The following is a 13,073-nucleotide window of genomic DNA, read 5'->3' as shown; positions in this document are numbered from 1 at the left end:
AACAGCGAAGAATTGGACATTAATTAAACGGGTACCGGTAAAAGTCAAAACACGTGTCTAAATGGGCGGGAGATCCTTGAGTGTAATGTGGTAGTCGAAGGTTTTTTACTGCGCAGTTGAATGTACGTTACAGGCAAATTGTACCCGAGGAAAAAGCTGATGGAGAGAGAGAGAGAGAGAGCGGATCTTGAGCCAGCGTTATCTTTGCCAGTGATAAGAAAACTTCGCGTAAATGCAAATAAAGATAGTCATCTAAGTAAGCTCACGTTGTTGAGGCTTCCATCTATCTTTCGACGACACGAGCTACCTTATTTTAGAATCAAAGAGCTGCAGTGCGTGCTTCCATGTTTGCTGGTGAATAATAGAGTCGTTATCACTGCACTAGTAATACTTGAAAAATACTGTCCACGTTGAGAAATTCTCGGTGCCAGAAGAGTGAAAACTAACGTCCTCGTACCCGCCTTATCCAGAGTCCTGAATCGATGGCGTAACTCGGGTAGTCACTTCGAAGGACAGCGTCGGTCGTTTATCTTTCATTATCACGTCTCTCATACTAAGATGAAAAAATTTGTCCATTCATACAGAACAAATAGCGTCGTAAAAGCAACACTGTAAACGAGCTATTGGGACACAAGTGTAGTTGAAAATAATTCCATAATACGTATAATTGGCGACGCGTGATCTACTTCAAGATCAGTGAAATCTACTCTCGTTGTTAGAGGCTGTTTATCCAGCTTTCCGGACTCCGTTTAGTGTTCCTTTACTTCGCCTGGTGGACAGTCCGCTTCTTATTTGCTCGACGATCCGTTCATGGCGTTTGGGGACGCGGAAAATCAGGTCTGAACATCCTCACACGTAAGTAAGCCTTCCACTTTATTTACACACTGGATGAATCTATTCGGACATTCGAGATTCAGAAAAGGTCATTATTACGTCGCTGAAAGAAAACCTTTCGTCGATTTTTAATTGCTGTTATCTGATAATCGAGCCCCATAACGCTGAAGGCGGTAAAATTTGAATGAATCTATATAGTTTCCATAAACTAGTGGCTAACAGTAAGTATTACCATGAAGAAATCTTCTCGATATCGTGTAAATGGAGGTCAAGTCACTGCGGTAAAGTTTCTTCGATAATAATCATCGTTGACGCGGAATTACGCAAGTGTTTTTTTCGTCTCAAATATCTTGTCAGTCACCTCGAGAGTTACGATGACACGGTCCGTTGGTCGAGCTGAAGAAATCGTGCAACGTGTCTGCTCCGATTTTGGTTGATGAAAATGGGCAATAAAGGAAAAGTGTTTCTGCACTGTTGCAAAAGATGCGACGGTGTCAATGTCGACGACGGTCATTAAGTCCGATCACGTTACTCCAAGGTCGTTTCTGCTCGTAGATAGGGACCAAAATGGCGGATATCGGCCCAGAAGTTACCGTTCGAAGGCCCGTTTATCAGCTCAACGAACTCCAGCGAGTCTGTGATTACACGAAGCCCAAAAGACCGAGTGAGTTGAGTCAAAGCCAGTCGATAGAGTCCCGATTTTCTCCAACGATATTCCGTTTTTCAGTCGGTAAGGCAGTCTCGAAGAAGTGCCGGAGCTTCAGTCTCGGCGAGTTTTTGCGCCGGACGATTCCTCTGACCAATTGGCTCCCTAAATACGGATGGAGACGGGAAATATCCGGCGATCTTGTCGCCGGCGTTACCGTCGCCGTGATGCACATTCCGCAGGGGATGGCCTACGCCATATTGGGAAACGTGTCTCCGGTGATCGGTATCTACATGGCCTTCTTCCCGGTCCTGGTCTACCTCTTCCTCGGCACTTCGAAGCACAACTCGATGGGTAATTTCCATGCACCACGGAGCAAACACTCGTCCTCACGATCGTATCAAAAATACCGATTTCTCCGTCCTGCCATCAGGTTCCTTTGCTTTGGTCTGCCTCATGACCGGTAAGATCGTCGCTCGGCACAGTTCACCGGGACTTACAGCCGGAAATGGAACCACTGTAGAGTCGACTTTTCCCGAGGAAAGCGGCTACTATTCGTCGACGGAAGTGGCGACCGCGATCACATTCACAGTCGCCATTATCCAGGTACTCAGGCAACTCCCGATCGTCGCGATTTTACCGACAGACTAATCCAGTCCGCTTTCATCCCTCAGCTCGGCATGCACTTTTTGCGACTTGGCGTCATTTCCACCCTGCTTTCGGACACTCTCGTCAGCGGATTCACCACTGCGGCAGCCATCCATGTTCTGACGTCACAGATCAAGGATCTTTTGGGGTTGAAGCTGCCTAGTCGAACCGGTATCTTCAAAATCGTCATGGTAATATAGTGACGGCAGTTAAATAGAGCGGGTTGCCTAGCTGAGGACGTTAACGATTAGCTTAGTCCTATACTTCCTACCTTTTCAGACCTACGTCGACATCTTTAGCTACATTGAAAACCTCAACATCACTGCGACCATTCTGTCCGCAGTCACGATCATCGTTTTAACATTCAACAACGAAGTGTTGAAGGTAAGTCGGTGGACACTCGTCTCTTCACCACGGCACTGATTGATTTTCACCCCCCATGTCATCCCCGCAGGTTTTGCTGGCTAAGAAGTGCGCGATTCCCATACCGATCGAAATGCTAGCAGTTCTCGCTGGCACGATTTTGTCCACGCAGTTGAACCTGGCCGACGGTTACGGCGTTACGACAGTCGGGAACATCCCAGTCGGGTACTTATAACGCTTCCATTCTCTCCATTCAAATCTCTCCTGTTTACTTGATCGACGATTTCTTTCACCCGGAAATTCTCCCGCAGGTTACCGCCCCCGACTTTACCGCCCCTGGAACTCGTTCCTGTAGTTTTCGTCGACAGCTTCGTAATAACTATGGTTTCTTACACCATATCGATGTCCATGGCTTTGATATTTGCCCAGAGGAACAACTACGAGGTTGATTCAAACCAAGAACTCCTGGCTCAAGTAGGCCTTTAATTACCAAACGTAAATTCGAGGTTATGCAACTCCGTTTTGAGGTTTAACTAACCCAAAAGACGGTAGTCTTTATCCACCTTTCAAACTCATATTTAAATCAAGCCTAACCGCAATATTAGCACCCTAAAATCTTGCTTCCGCGATGCGTTTACAGGGTGCAGGTAACCTGGTGGGTTCCTTCTTTTCCTGCATGCCGTTCACAGCCTCGCTGTCAAGGTCGATGATCCAGGAAACGGTCGGGGGTCGAAGTCAACTGGCGAGTTTAGTGTCCTGCGGTTTATTGCTCTGCGTGCTGCTTTGGGTCGGTCCGTTTTTCGAGCCACTTCCAAGGGTGAGGAAATTACGGTAGACATAGACTCGGCTGCGGGGAAAAAACTGACGCTGATAATTTATTCCACAGTGCGTTTTGGCCAGCATAATCGTCGTCGCCCTCAAGGGGATGCTCCTGCAAGTCAGGCAGTTCCGCAAGTTCTGGTCCCTCTCTCGGGTCGACGCTGCCGTTTGGATGACCACCTTCCTCACGGTGGTCTTCCTCGACATTGAGTACGGGCTTTTGGCCGGGATGACCGTGTCGCTGGTTTCGCTGCTCATCCTATCCATGCGGCCTTACGTATGCAGAATGGGCCTGGTACCCGGAACCGAGATTTACCTCGACGTCAAGCGTTACAGAGGAGTGAGTATGCTCGACATGATATACGACGTTTTAGATCCTCGTGTTTTGGAATTTCACAACGACTATTACCTCAGTTCGATTTTTATACTTTTTTCATTTCTACAGGCTTGTTTATCTCACTGACATTTGAAATCGAGTGGTAAAATATATACCTGATCTGATGTAATAGGTATTCGAAAGTGCCAATAAATTATGATCATCTTTCATTCTCACGATGATTCTTCAGGTCAATAAAGTGCGATTTTTATCCTCCTCGTTTTTGTTCACCGTAGACAGTCGAGTTGCCTGGGGTAAAAATGCTCCACTATTGCGGTGGGCTGAACTTCGCTTCCCGCCATCTTTTCCGAAACGAGGCTTACAAGATTGCCGGGGTTGTACCTCAGGAGGAACTGATAAAGCGGTCGAAAATCGCGGCCAAAGAGACGGAGAGGATTGAAAAAACCGAGCAAGTAGGTCATCGGCTTTGAACGACGTGGCGATTAGGTATACAGTTTCTGTATTTCTGATATTCGAAATTTCAGAAGGGGTACGTCAACGGAGGATTTGACGAGGAACACGTGGACGGATTTTCGAGCATCACTCCAAACATCGTAAGAGCGGCAGAAAATCCACAATTCTACTCTCAAGCTCGTCAAATTATGTACATGATTACCGATAGTTTCGCATTAGCCTCTATTTGCTCACGAACGTTGTTCCTTTCTATTATCAATGGAGTCGAATGCAACAACTTCGACCCAGTTCTGACGTCTCGGCACAATGCTCGATGCCGACGACTGACGTTAACGCGAGAAAATTGATTAACCTTGAGAGTAGAGGTATAATCATTGATGCCGTTCGGTCACAGCTGCTTACGCAATTTTTTTTCTCTTCTCACAGTTGAAAGTCTTGATATTGGATCTCTCGGCGTTGACTTACGTCGATCCAGCTGGCGTTGGAACGCTTCGCAACATCATCGACGAGTTCCATACAATACAAGTCACGGTTTATATAACCGGGTGTTCAGGTGAGCTAATTTTTTTTCGTCTCAGCCTGAGTCAACTTTTGTAACAAGATAGCATTTCATGGTTTTCGGGGTAGCTGATGACGGATCTGAAATCAGATTTCAAAAATTCAATATGGCGGATCCAATGCGGCGGACGAAAATTTCAAACTTGGTGGAATACGGTCAAAAACTCGATGCAAGGGTTTTTCGGGTCACCAATTGGATTCGCCATACTAAATTTTCAAAATCTGATTTTAGATTCATCATCAGCGACCCCAAAAACCCCTGGATAGAGTTTTCTCTCCGGATTCGATCGAATCTAAAATTTTCGTCCGCCATATTGGATCTGCCATTTTGAATTTCTTAAATCCGACTTCAAACTCATAAAACCAACAAAACCACAAAAACTTATAATCTATGTAAAACATGTATACGCGCAGAAGTGTAACTTTCTCGGAAATGAATTATTCCTTCAATTGTAACGATTTTTTTCAATCAATTCATTTCTAACAATAGTAATTTACATTATATCCCACTAATATTCTCGAGTATTAAAAACCTATTAGTATACTACCCAAAATCGTAAAAAAAACTGCAAAAAAATACGTTGATAAATTCTCTAAACACACAAAAAATGAATATAAAACAGCCGGTATGAATACTTCAACACTATGACTCAAAGGGTTAACGTCGAAGAGTGGACTTTGCTATAGAATTACAGACGGTTGATTCAAATCTGGAAAAAAAGAAAAGATATCAGCTGCATTCGGTGTCTGGCGTAAAATTTGAACGAACCAGTGATCAGTTACTTAAAAAAAAAAAAAGAAAAAAAAAAAAAAGAAACCTACAAGACACTTGGAAAGTTTTCAGCGGCTTTAAATGAAGTTCACTTCTGCACGTATCCGGACGCGAAATGCATGTGTAGGGAAGCGTAGGGATTGCGCAACGATCGAATTTCGCCGTGTTCTTTATACATGAATGCGAATTCACGATTCCCTTTTCGTTGAGAATCGGTTTTTTCCTTTTATTTTCAGCAGCGTCACGTACTTACGCGTCGCCCGTCAATCTCGCCTCGTTATGCGGTCATTTCATTCGTTTCAGGTCCCGTCTACGAAACGATGAGAAAGTGCAACACTGCCGAGAGAAAGGAGGGTCACTACTTCACAATGTTTCCGACGATCGGGGACGCGGTGAACTTCGCACTTCACCAGAGATCCTTCACTCTGACCTCGCCGATCCCGCCCCAGGAAGTTCATCCAGAGGAAGACGAATGCTGCTCGAGCAGATTATGACCAGAGCTCTTTGAATGTGCAAATTGTGATCGATTGTAACAAAAATTTCCGTGGCAATCAGGGTCACGGTGGTGATTTTTGAAAATTGAAGTCAGCAAGCTTGGAACAATCGCTGCAATTCTAAGTTGTATGTACTATTAAATTCGCGTTCGACCCGAGACCATAAATTTGCCAGTGCTCGCGATTATAGCTTGCGTAATCCGTCACATAATTCGGTAATTATATGGATCGCGAGGATCACGTGACATACGTAATAAAACGAAAGTGGACGAGCAAACTTCTATCGAAGCTTACATGGCGATGTTGTTTTATTTCCGGTAGAACGTACGCGTGTATTAGTAATTTATTTTACTTCCCTTGGGCATAATTTGCGAACGAATTCCAGTGCGGTATTGAAAAAAAGGTAATAAATAAAACGAAAAGGTGAACCACAGTTATATCATGTCATAATACCAATCGTTGAATTTCACAGAGCCGTCTTTGTATAACTTACACTTCGAATTACACACACACACACACACACATTCAATATCGTATAAATTCTTCGGCTGTCCAGATTCGAGGAGAAAACTATAATTACAAAATATGATCGATAAATATTTGGTCACATATTACTCAACATGTGTGGCCTAAATGGTAGATTCCACGTGTTATAATATACCTTCAAATCGACTAAAGTATAGGTATATTTAATTATGTTCGAGCGCGTTACTCGTGTAACCGAGATTTCTTCGCTGTTATGATTTATGCCTTTCACGGCAATTCATAGATGCGTCTTTTATCGGGTGCAATAAAGATTTTAAACCCGCAATATAGATGGGCCATCCATGTGTAATTTGAATGATCGTTACGTCGGTTGTTACCGTAAGATCTTAAAAAAGAATTAGCAGCCTGTCATTCACGATAATGGCATAAATTTATTAAAAATATGACCCTGAATGTTTTACACTGCAATTTTATACGACGTTTTTATATTATTTATAGAATCGGCACCCGCGTGTTGATTCAAAAACTCAAATTATGTTGCAAAAAAATATCACCAATATTAACAGTGAAGAGATTAGAGTTTATTCAGCCATCAATGTGATTGAAATGAAGAGAAAAGGAAGAAAATAGAGAAACCATCATAATTTATCGGGGGTATTTAATCAGGTGAGTATAAATATAATTCAGCCTTATATGAGAGATGATTAAAAGTGGTGAAAATTCGAATGAACGTCCGGAATGAATTTGTTTCGAATCTTCTGTCGATCGCGATTTAGTATGATCAATAAGAGTAAAAAATCGACGTTGTTTTAACCCGTTTATTTATTTCACAGCAGTATCACAGGTGGCATTGAAAAAATGAAACGAGTCCAAGAGAAAAGCATAAAACATAAAAAATACGAAGAGAAGTGAAAATGAAACGCGGTTTGCTACACCCAGTCTCATTACATATATACATAACATGCAGGCATCATACGCACGATATTCCGATGTATGATACTTTCTATCAGGCGTTGATTTTTACTCTTATTATCCCCATTGAATTACACGATCGAGTTCCCGAGTCTCCGGCAACTTCCGTCCGGCCCTCGACTCGCCCCGGAGACCATAAAGTAGCCGAGGAGACGGTGCGGAAATATAACAATCGTTGTAAAAAGTTGCATAAGTAGGGAATTGCGCAAAATTTCTTCTGGACGACGAAGGAAAGCCGAAAATTAAGTCCAGGTAAAAAATTTCCTAACGCTATGCCTGAATTATATATAGGAGATGTGACACGAAATGCGGCAGCAGTGAGATGATTAGGTCACGTTGACGTGTTCACAACCTTACCTGCTGCTGCAAGGATTATGAAAGACTTTCTCCACGCCTGTTCCACCTGTCCACCATATAATGCACGTATGGATGGAATCGTCGACGATGAATCCGTTCCATTCCACAATCGCGGTACTAATTGGGCCGCAAATATGCGGATAGTGTAATGCCGCTCTTTTATTTCTCGGGCAATTTTATTCAGCCGTTTAAGGCGCAGGCAGGCAGGCCGTTATGGGCCCCCCTAAGCAGCAGGACTTTATCCGTGCCATTGTTGATACATGCTTACTTATAAAAAATTCGAACTGTGACTGGGATTTAGATTTCTATTCATGCCGTTCGACGGAATTATTATTCCGGCCTGTCACAACACGCCGCCTTTGCAATCCGACGGACTAAAGAGCTACGCTGAGAGACTCCGGGATGATCGTCGATGTCTGATGTACTCATACGTCTACGACATTCTCATTAACCCTCATAGGAATTTGCATGTAATCTTTATGCGCGGAAGGTTTCTATTGCCGGCTTTGATTCGGCCCTGAATAGAAGATTCTCGACGTGCTGTCCAGTCTTTGGAAAATCGGTCGAATGGAGTCTAGACGATGGACACTCAGCTCAAAATTATAATCTTTATCGAGCATTTTTTTTTTTTTAAACCGGTGCATATGAAACCAAAATTCCGTAAATTTATGTACGTAGTCTTTATGGTGGAAAAGTTTGTTGATGATTTATAGTTTTATTCAAAATGTTTTTCAATTTCAGGTGAACCTTAGTGACTAAGACAAGGATAATAATTGATATTTTATTGCCTCTTTCATGGGAGTAACATGCAAAAATCGATGGTCAGGAAAAATAATTAATTATACTTGAGTCATGGGAAAAAATGATCGATTTAATCAAAAAAAGATTATTCTTGGTCATTCTTAGACTATAAATGTAAAGTGTTCTGAATATATCATGTCGACGAGATCAAAGCTTGATAATGGTCAGGAATCATCGCGGATATCCGAGTATAATTTTGCGATTCGTACTTGTGTCGCGTGAGAAAATTCAAAGATTAATTATTTGATTTCCAATTTAGGGAAAAGTGACAACGATGTAGTTTTAAGAACGGCGGTGAATGATCGTCCCTATTTGACGGGTAAAAGTAAACGCTTTTTACTCTTTTCAGTCCGATGAATATTTTTACCTCGAGTCACGCACAGTTTCCGTGATAAATCATCGAGTGCGTGAATAATAAAAAGCAATGGCCCGTTCTCACATTTGACGATTTATCATATCCTATAGGTATGAATAGAATAATTCATTACAATCACAGAAAAACATTACTTTTACCAATCAGACAACGTGTTAGATTAGAGGTATACAGTTTCTCGAACTACATTAACAATTTGCCTTGAAACGAGGTAAAACCAACGTTATATATATCCCGGTAGAAGTAGAATTTCGTGACAGTCGGTTGCCGTTGGTTTGATCGGCGGTAACTTCGTTAATAACGAATAAAGTAACACATCGAGCTGACGTTTCGTGCTCTTCTCGATCTCGATCTCAGCTCGAAATAGGAACTCGATTTTTCGTCTTCAAACTTTAAACTACTGGAATTAAAACGAAAAGAAAATAGCAACAACCGTAACCAAAATAATATTTTTATCGTTTGTCGTGAAAAACTAATGCAGATAAAAGTAAATCTCGTATACATATACGTATTGAGGAACGATCTACCAACGATTCGCGATCGGGCTACAGAAATTCGATCGTAAAATCTGCCCGCAGATTTATTGACAAGTTCATTGGTAAGGATGAATATAGTCGCAGTTCAAGGATACACTGGCTATAGATTCTAAACGAAAAGTGAGTCTCGACGACAATATTGAATACTTTAATGATAAGATAAGAAATGCGGAAAAAATCAACCACAATGAAGATGATAAGAAAATTAAATTTGAATGATAAAGTTATCAATAAATTACTTGACAAATTTTTACGAAATGATTTTTTTGTCATGTGAAAACGAATTCTTTGATTTTGCCGATTACACATGAATTTTGAAGAATTGTCTTGTTATTTTGAATTTTCGGTTTATCGACAATTTGTAAACTTTGAAAAATGGAGGAAAAATCATGAATTTCGGATACGTTTTCGTAAAAACGTTGTACATCACAATTCAGAAGTTTCCGGGGCACTGAACGAACACTTTCGTTAGAAATTTTCAAAAACGAAAATTTCAAAGTAACGTAAAAGAAAATTCTTGAAATATTCATGTGTATTCAGAAAAATCAACGAATTCATTTCACATGACAAAAAAAAAATCAATGAAAAAAACATTCCTATAAATTTGTCAAACAATGTTTTGCTTAAACAATGAATCAATAACTTTCAGGCATTATTATTATTATTCTTATTACTAAAATTTAAATTTCTCATCGTGGTTGATTTTTTCCGATTTTTATGTCATAACAATAAAATATAAAATATAATATCATCGACGAGACTCACTTTTGATTGAGAATGTACACAGCCGGCAAATCCTTAATTCGGTGCAGCGTGTGAACAATTCGAAAGATCGGTAACGACTTGCAGGTAGCGGAGTGAGTTGGGCTCGATTAAGCCGGCGAAAACGGAGGACCACGTGGAATACGAATATACGTGAAGTAAAAAATCAAGGCGCTCGAGTTACATTTGATATTGCGAGATCCTCACCGAGACATGGAGACCGTCGTGTGCTCGCGCAATTTCTCGTGGAGCGCATAAAGCAGTGTGCGTGCGTTCTGCGTCGAATCGGCCGCATGCCGAACGCATGCGGAGGCTTACGCGCTTCCTTGTTTTACGTAAGGCAAGTCATACGCATACAGCCGATGCCCGGGCCTCCCACCCCCGAGCTTTCGGCAAACACCGTCGTCTCGGCTTCTCCTTTATAAACACATCGAACGCGGCAAAAAGGCAGAACTGTATCAGCGTTCGCAAACGGTGAACAAAATCCTCGATTCCAATATGTACTCCTTCACCGTCGCCGTGAGTATTGAAAAAACTGTTCATTTCTCACACTCGATTTATCGTCACTTAGAATTTTCCAACTTGCCTTAATTGCGGGACTTCGAATCGTTCGTATTTGGTTTTTTTCTTTTCTTTTAAAGTCTTTTTATCGGTAGTTCAAGTGTAAGGTTCGTTTTGCTCAACTTACAGGGAAGGTATCCCGGGTCGATCTCTTCGATTTGATTACTTTTTTAATATGTTATAGTAGACTGAAAACTAAGCGACACGTATTTTTTTTCAACTGCTATTATACACTTTGAGGGGGTGAAACTAACCTCCAAAGTAAAGCATGCAGTCAAGGGGCGATTTTGCAGTTTTTCATTTCTCCTTATGGAAAAACTTTTCCAGTTGGATTGGATCAAAAATATTACATTCTTGTGGGTGGATCTGCCTAATCATCACTTGACATCCCTTACTTTGTAGGGTTGTTTCATCCCCCCCAAAGTTTTTAATGGCAGATACAAAAAAATACGTGTCGCTTAGTTTTCAATCTGTCAGTACTGCAATGTCCACAAATAGTACGAAGATGTTTGTACCGAAGTGAATACTAATTTTGAATAAAATTCTAGCCAAAATTTGCTCAGAATTGTGTTTAACTCATAAATCAAGTAATCGAAGTGATGGCAAGTGAAATTAATAAATACAGAATTTAATAAAGGTGACCATAAAAGGTGCAATCATCCCATAATAATTCGAATTTCGAACGTATGAAAAATGTACTTTTTTAGATAATTGGATTAAATTTTTTTCCTACTATTTCGTTGATTCGCAAACTAATCGTGGAGTAGTGAGGTATACTTATTACATTGCAATATGCAGTCCGCATTCGTAAAAAAGAGTTTCGAACGAACGGTGAAATGCGTGCAAAATCTGACATTCAGGTCACGGTAATCGCAATTGCCTTTGCATAGCTGTAACCAGAGACTGCATGTCTCGGTGTAAATTTCTAACGCGTAAATATCGAAACACGTTTCAGCTTCTCGTATGCGGAATGCTCGCCGCCGTAAACAGCGCACCGGCACCAGGAGGCTGGGGTGGCAGTCAGTGAGTATAACGAATATAGAACGACGATAACACTTGTTGACCTGTGTAATCGGTGTAATTATTGGAGTCTTCGCGATTAACTCGTGAATTTCATCCCCGTAGCCAACACCACGTGATCCACGTCCCGTACCACGTCCACAACGTGCATCACCACCACGTAAAGAAGGTCGCGTACCCCGTACACCACGTAGAGAAAGTCGCGGTCCCGGTCCCGGTCCATGTCCACCACGTGGAGAAGGTCCCAGTCCCAGTGCCCTACCCAGTCCACCACGTCGAGAAAATCCACGTGCCGGTTCACCACGTTGAGAAGGTCCACGTCCCGGTCCACTACGAGGAGAAGCCATGGTGGTGATCAGGAGGAGAGTCTGAAAGCCGATGTCGAGGCGGCGTCACCTTCTTGTGTAAATAATTTCGGTAAGTAATTAGTCGAGACGAAATTACTGGGTCTTGTGCCATTTGTTCGGGTTTGTTGTTGTTCCATGAGTCTGATCTCCCGATTTCTCTGTTTCAGTTGACGCCGAATCGACGTTTCGGTTTATGTACATTTATACACGTAATGTAATTCATATTGTAATTGTAATTACACGATAAGATTCGTGACGAACAATCTCCATTATACCACAAAATTGTGCGCATCCATGAGCTGTAATCAAACAATGTTCCGATATGTATCGATCGTAAATAGGTTGAGAATTTGTAACCACTTAAAAACCAATTCACTTATTGTTAGCTTTAAGTGTATTCTGATACCGCAGTACAAACTGACGAGAGATTTAATCTATTCTTTCCGTATAATAAATTGTAAAAGTCATCGTTGTAGAGCAAGACGATCCAGAGTTTTGACGAGCTTTGGCCAGTTGTCGATCTAGTAATTTTATTGTTAGATGATCATAGCTGTAGCTATTTTTATTTTCTTGCTTTTTGTTACAACAAAATAAATACGAATTTATAGAGAAAATTGTAATATTGATCGACTCATTTTTCTACTTCCTAAACTCGGAGTAAGTCGAATGTTGCACTAAGTCTTTAAGTTGAATGCTAAATTCAGTCAGAATAAAACCAAATCTGTTTTATTGTTAGTTATAATTATGAGAAGAGTGAAAGAAGCCGCAGAAAGTTGGCGCTATTCTAATCGTTCAACTTTGCATATTAGAATCAAGTGTTTGTTAAATCCGCGTTAGCAATAAAACCGCGTCAATCATCGGATTTAAAAATTCCCAGTAACGTCGTTGAGGTGAAGTAGAACGTACTTTCTAACCAACGACACTTGTGCTGTAC

At 41.4% G+C, this 13,073-nt stretch overlaps 2 protein-coding genes across 3 annotated transcripts; both read left to right on the top strand.

Annotated features, from left to right (window-relative positions):
• The first annotated feature begins 595 nt into the window (after positions 1-595).
• Positions 596-5,930, top strand: LOC124405015 (prestin-like). Of its 2 annotated transcripts, none has more exons than XM_046879613.1 (14): positions 596-855; positions 1,390-1,498; positions 1,562-1,834; positions 1,914-2,086; positions 2,155-2,319; positions 2,408-2,512; positions 2,583-2,716; positions 2,803-2,965; positions 3,132-3,308; positions 3,378-3,650; positions 3,923-4,099; positions 4,172-4,240; positions 4,527-4,653; positions 5,734-5,930. In XM_046879613.1, the coding sequence occupies exons 2-14, from the start codon at positions 1,402-1,404 to the stop codon at positions 5,922-5,924; spliced, it is 2,124 nt and encodes a 707-aa protein (XP_046735569.1). In that variant the 5' UTR covers positions 596-855; positions 1,390-1,401; the 3' UTR covers positions 5,925-5,930. The 2 variants fall into 2 exon arrangements, with proteins under 2 accessions (XP_046735569.1, XP_046735570.1); XM_046879614.1 differs by having other exon boundaries at positions 596-859.
• Positions 5,931-10,583: 4,653 nt separating this feature from the next.
• LOC124405017 (uncharacterized histidine-rich protein DDB_G0274557-like) lies at positions 10,584-12,372 on the top strand. Its single transcript, XM_046879619.1, has 4 exons — positions 10,584-10,730; positions 11,728-11,795; positions 11,898-12,209; positions 12,307-12,372. Exons 1-3 carry the CDS (start codon positions 10,710-10,712, stop codon positions 12,145-12,147), a joined length of 339 nt encoding a protein of 112 aa, XP_046735575.1. The 5' UTR covers positions 10,584-10,709; the 3' UTR covers positions 12,148-12,209; positions 12,307-12,372.
• Positions 12,373-13,073: the final 701 nt, after the last annotated feature.

The sequence above is a fragment of the Diprion similis genome, chromosome 3 (genome assembly GCF_021155765.1).
Source record: "Diprion similis isolate iyDipSimi1 chromosome 3, iyDipSimi1.1, whole genome shotgun sequence".
In the NCBI taxonomy this organism is placed as follows: Eukaryota; Metazoa; Arthropoda; class Insecta; order Hymenoptera; family Diprionidae; genus Diprion; species Diprion similis.
The sequence above is the reverse complement of the archived record's forward strand: the minus strand, read 5'-3'. Positions and strand labels throughout refer to the sequence as shown.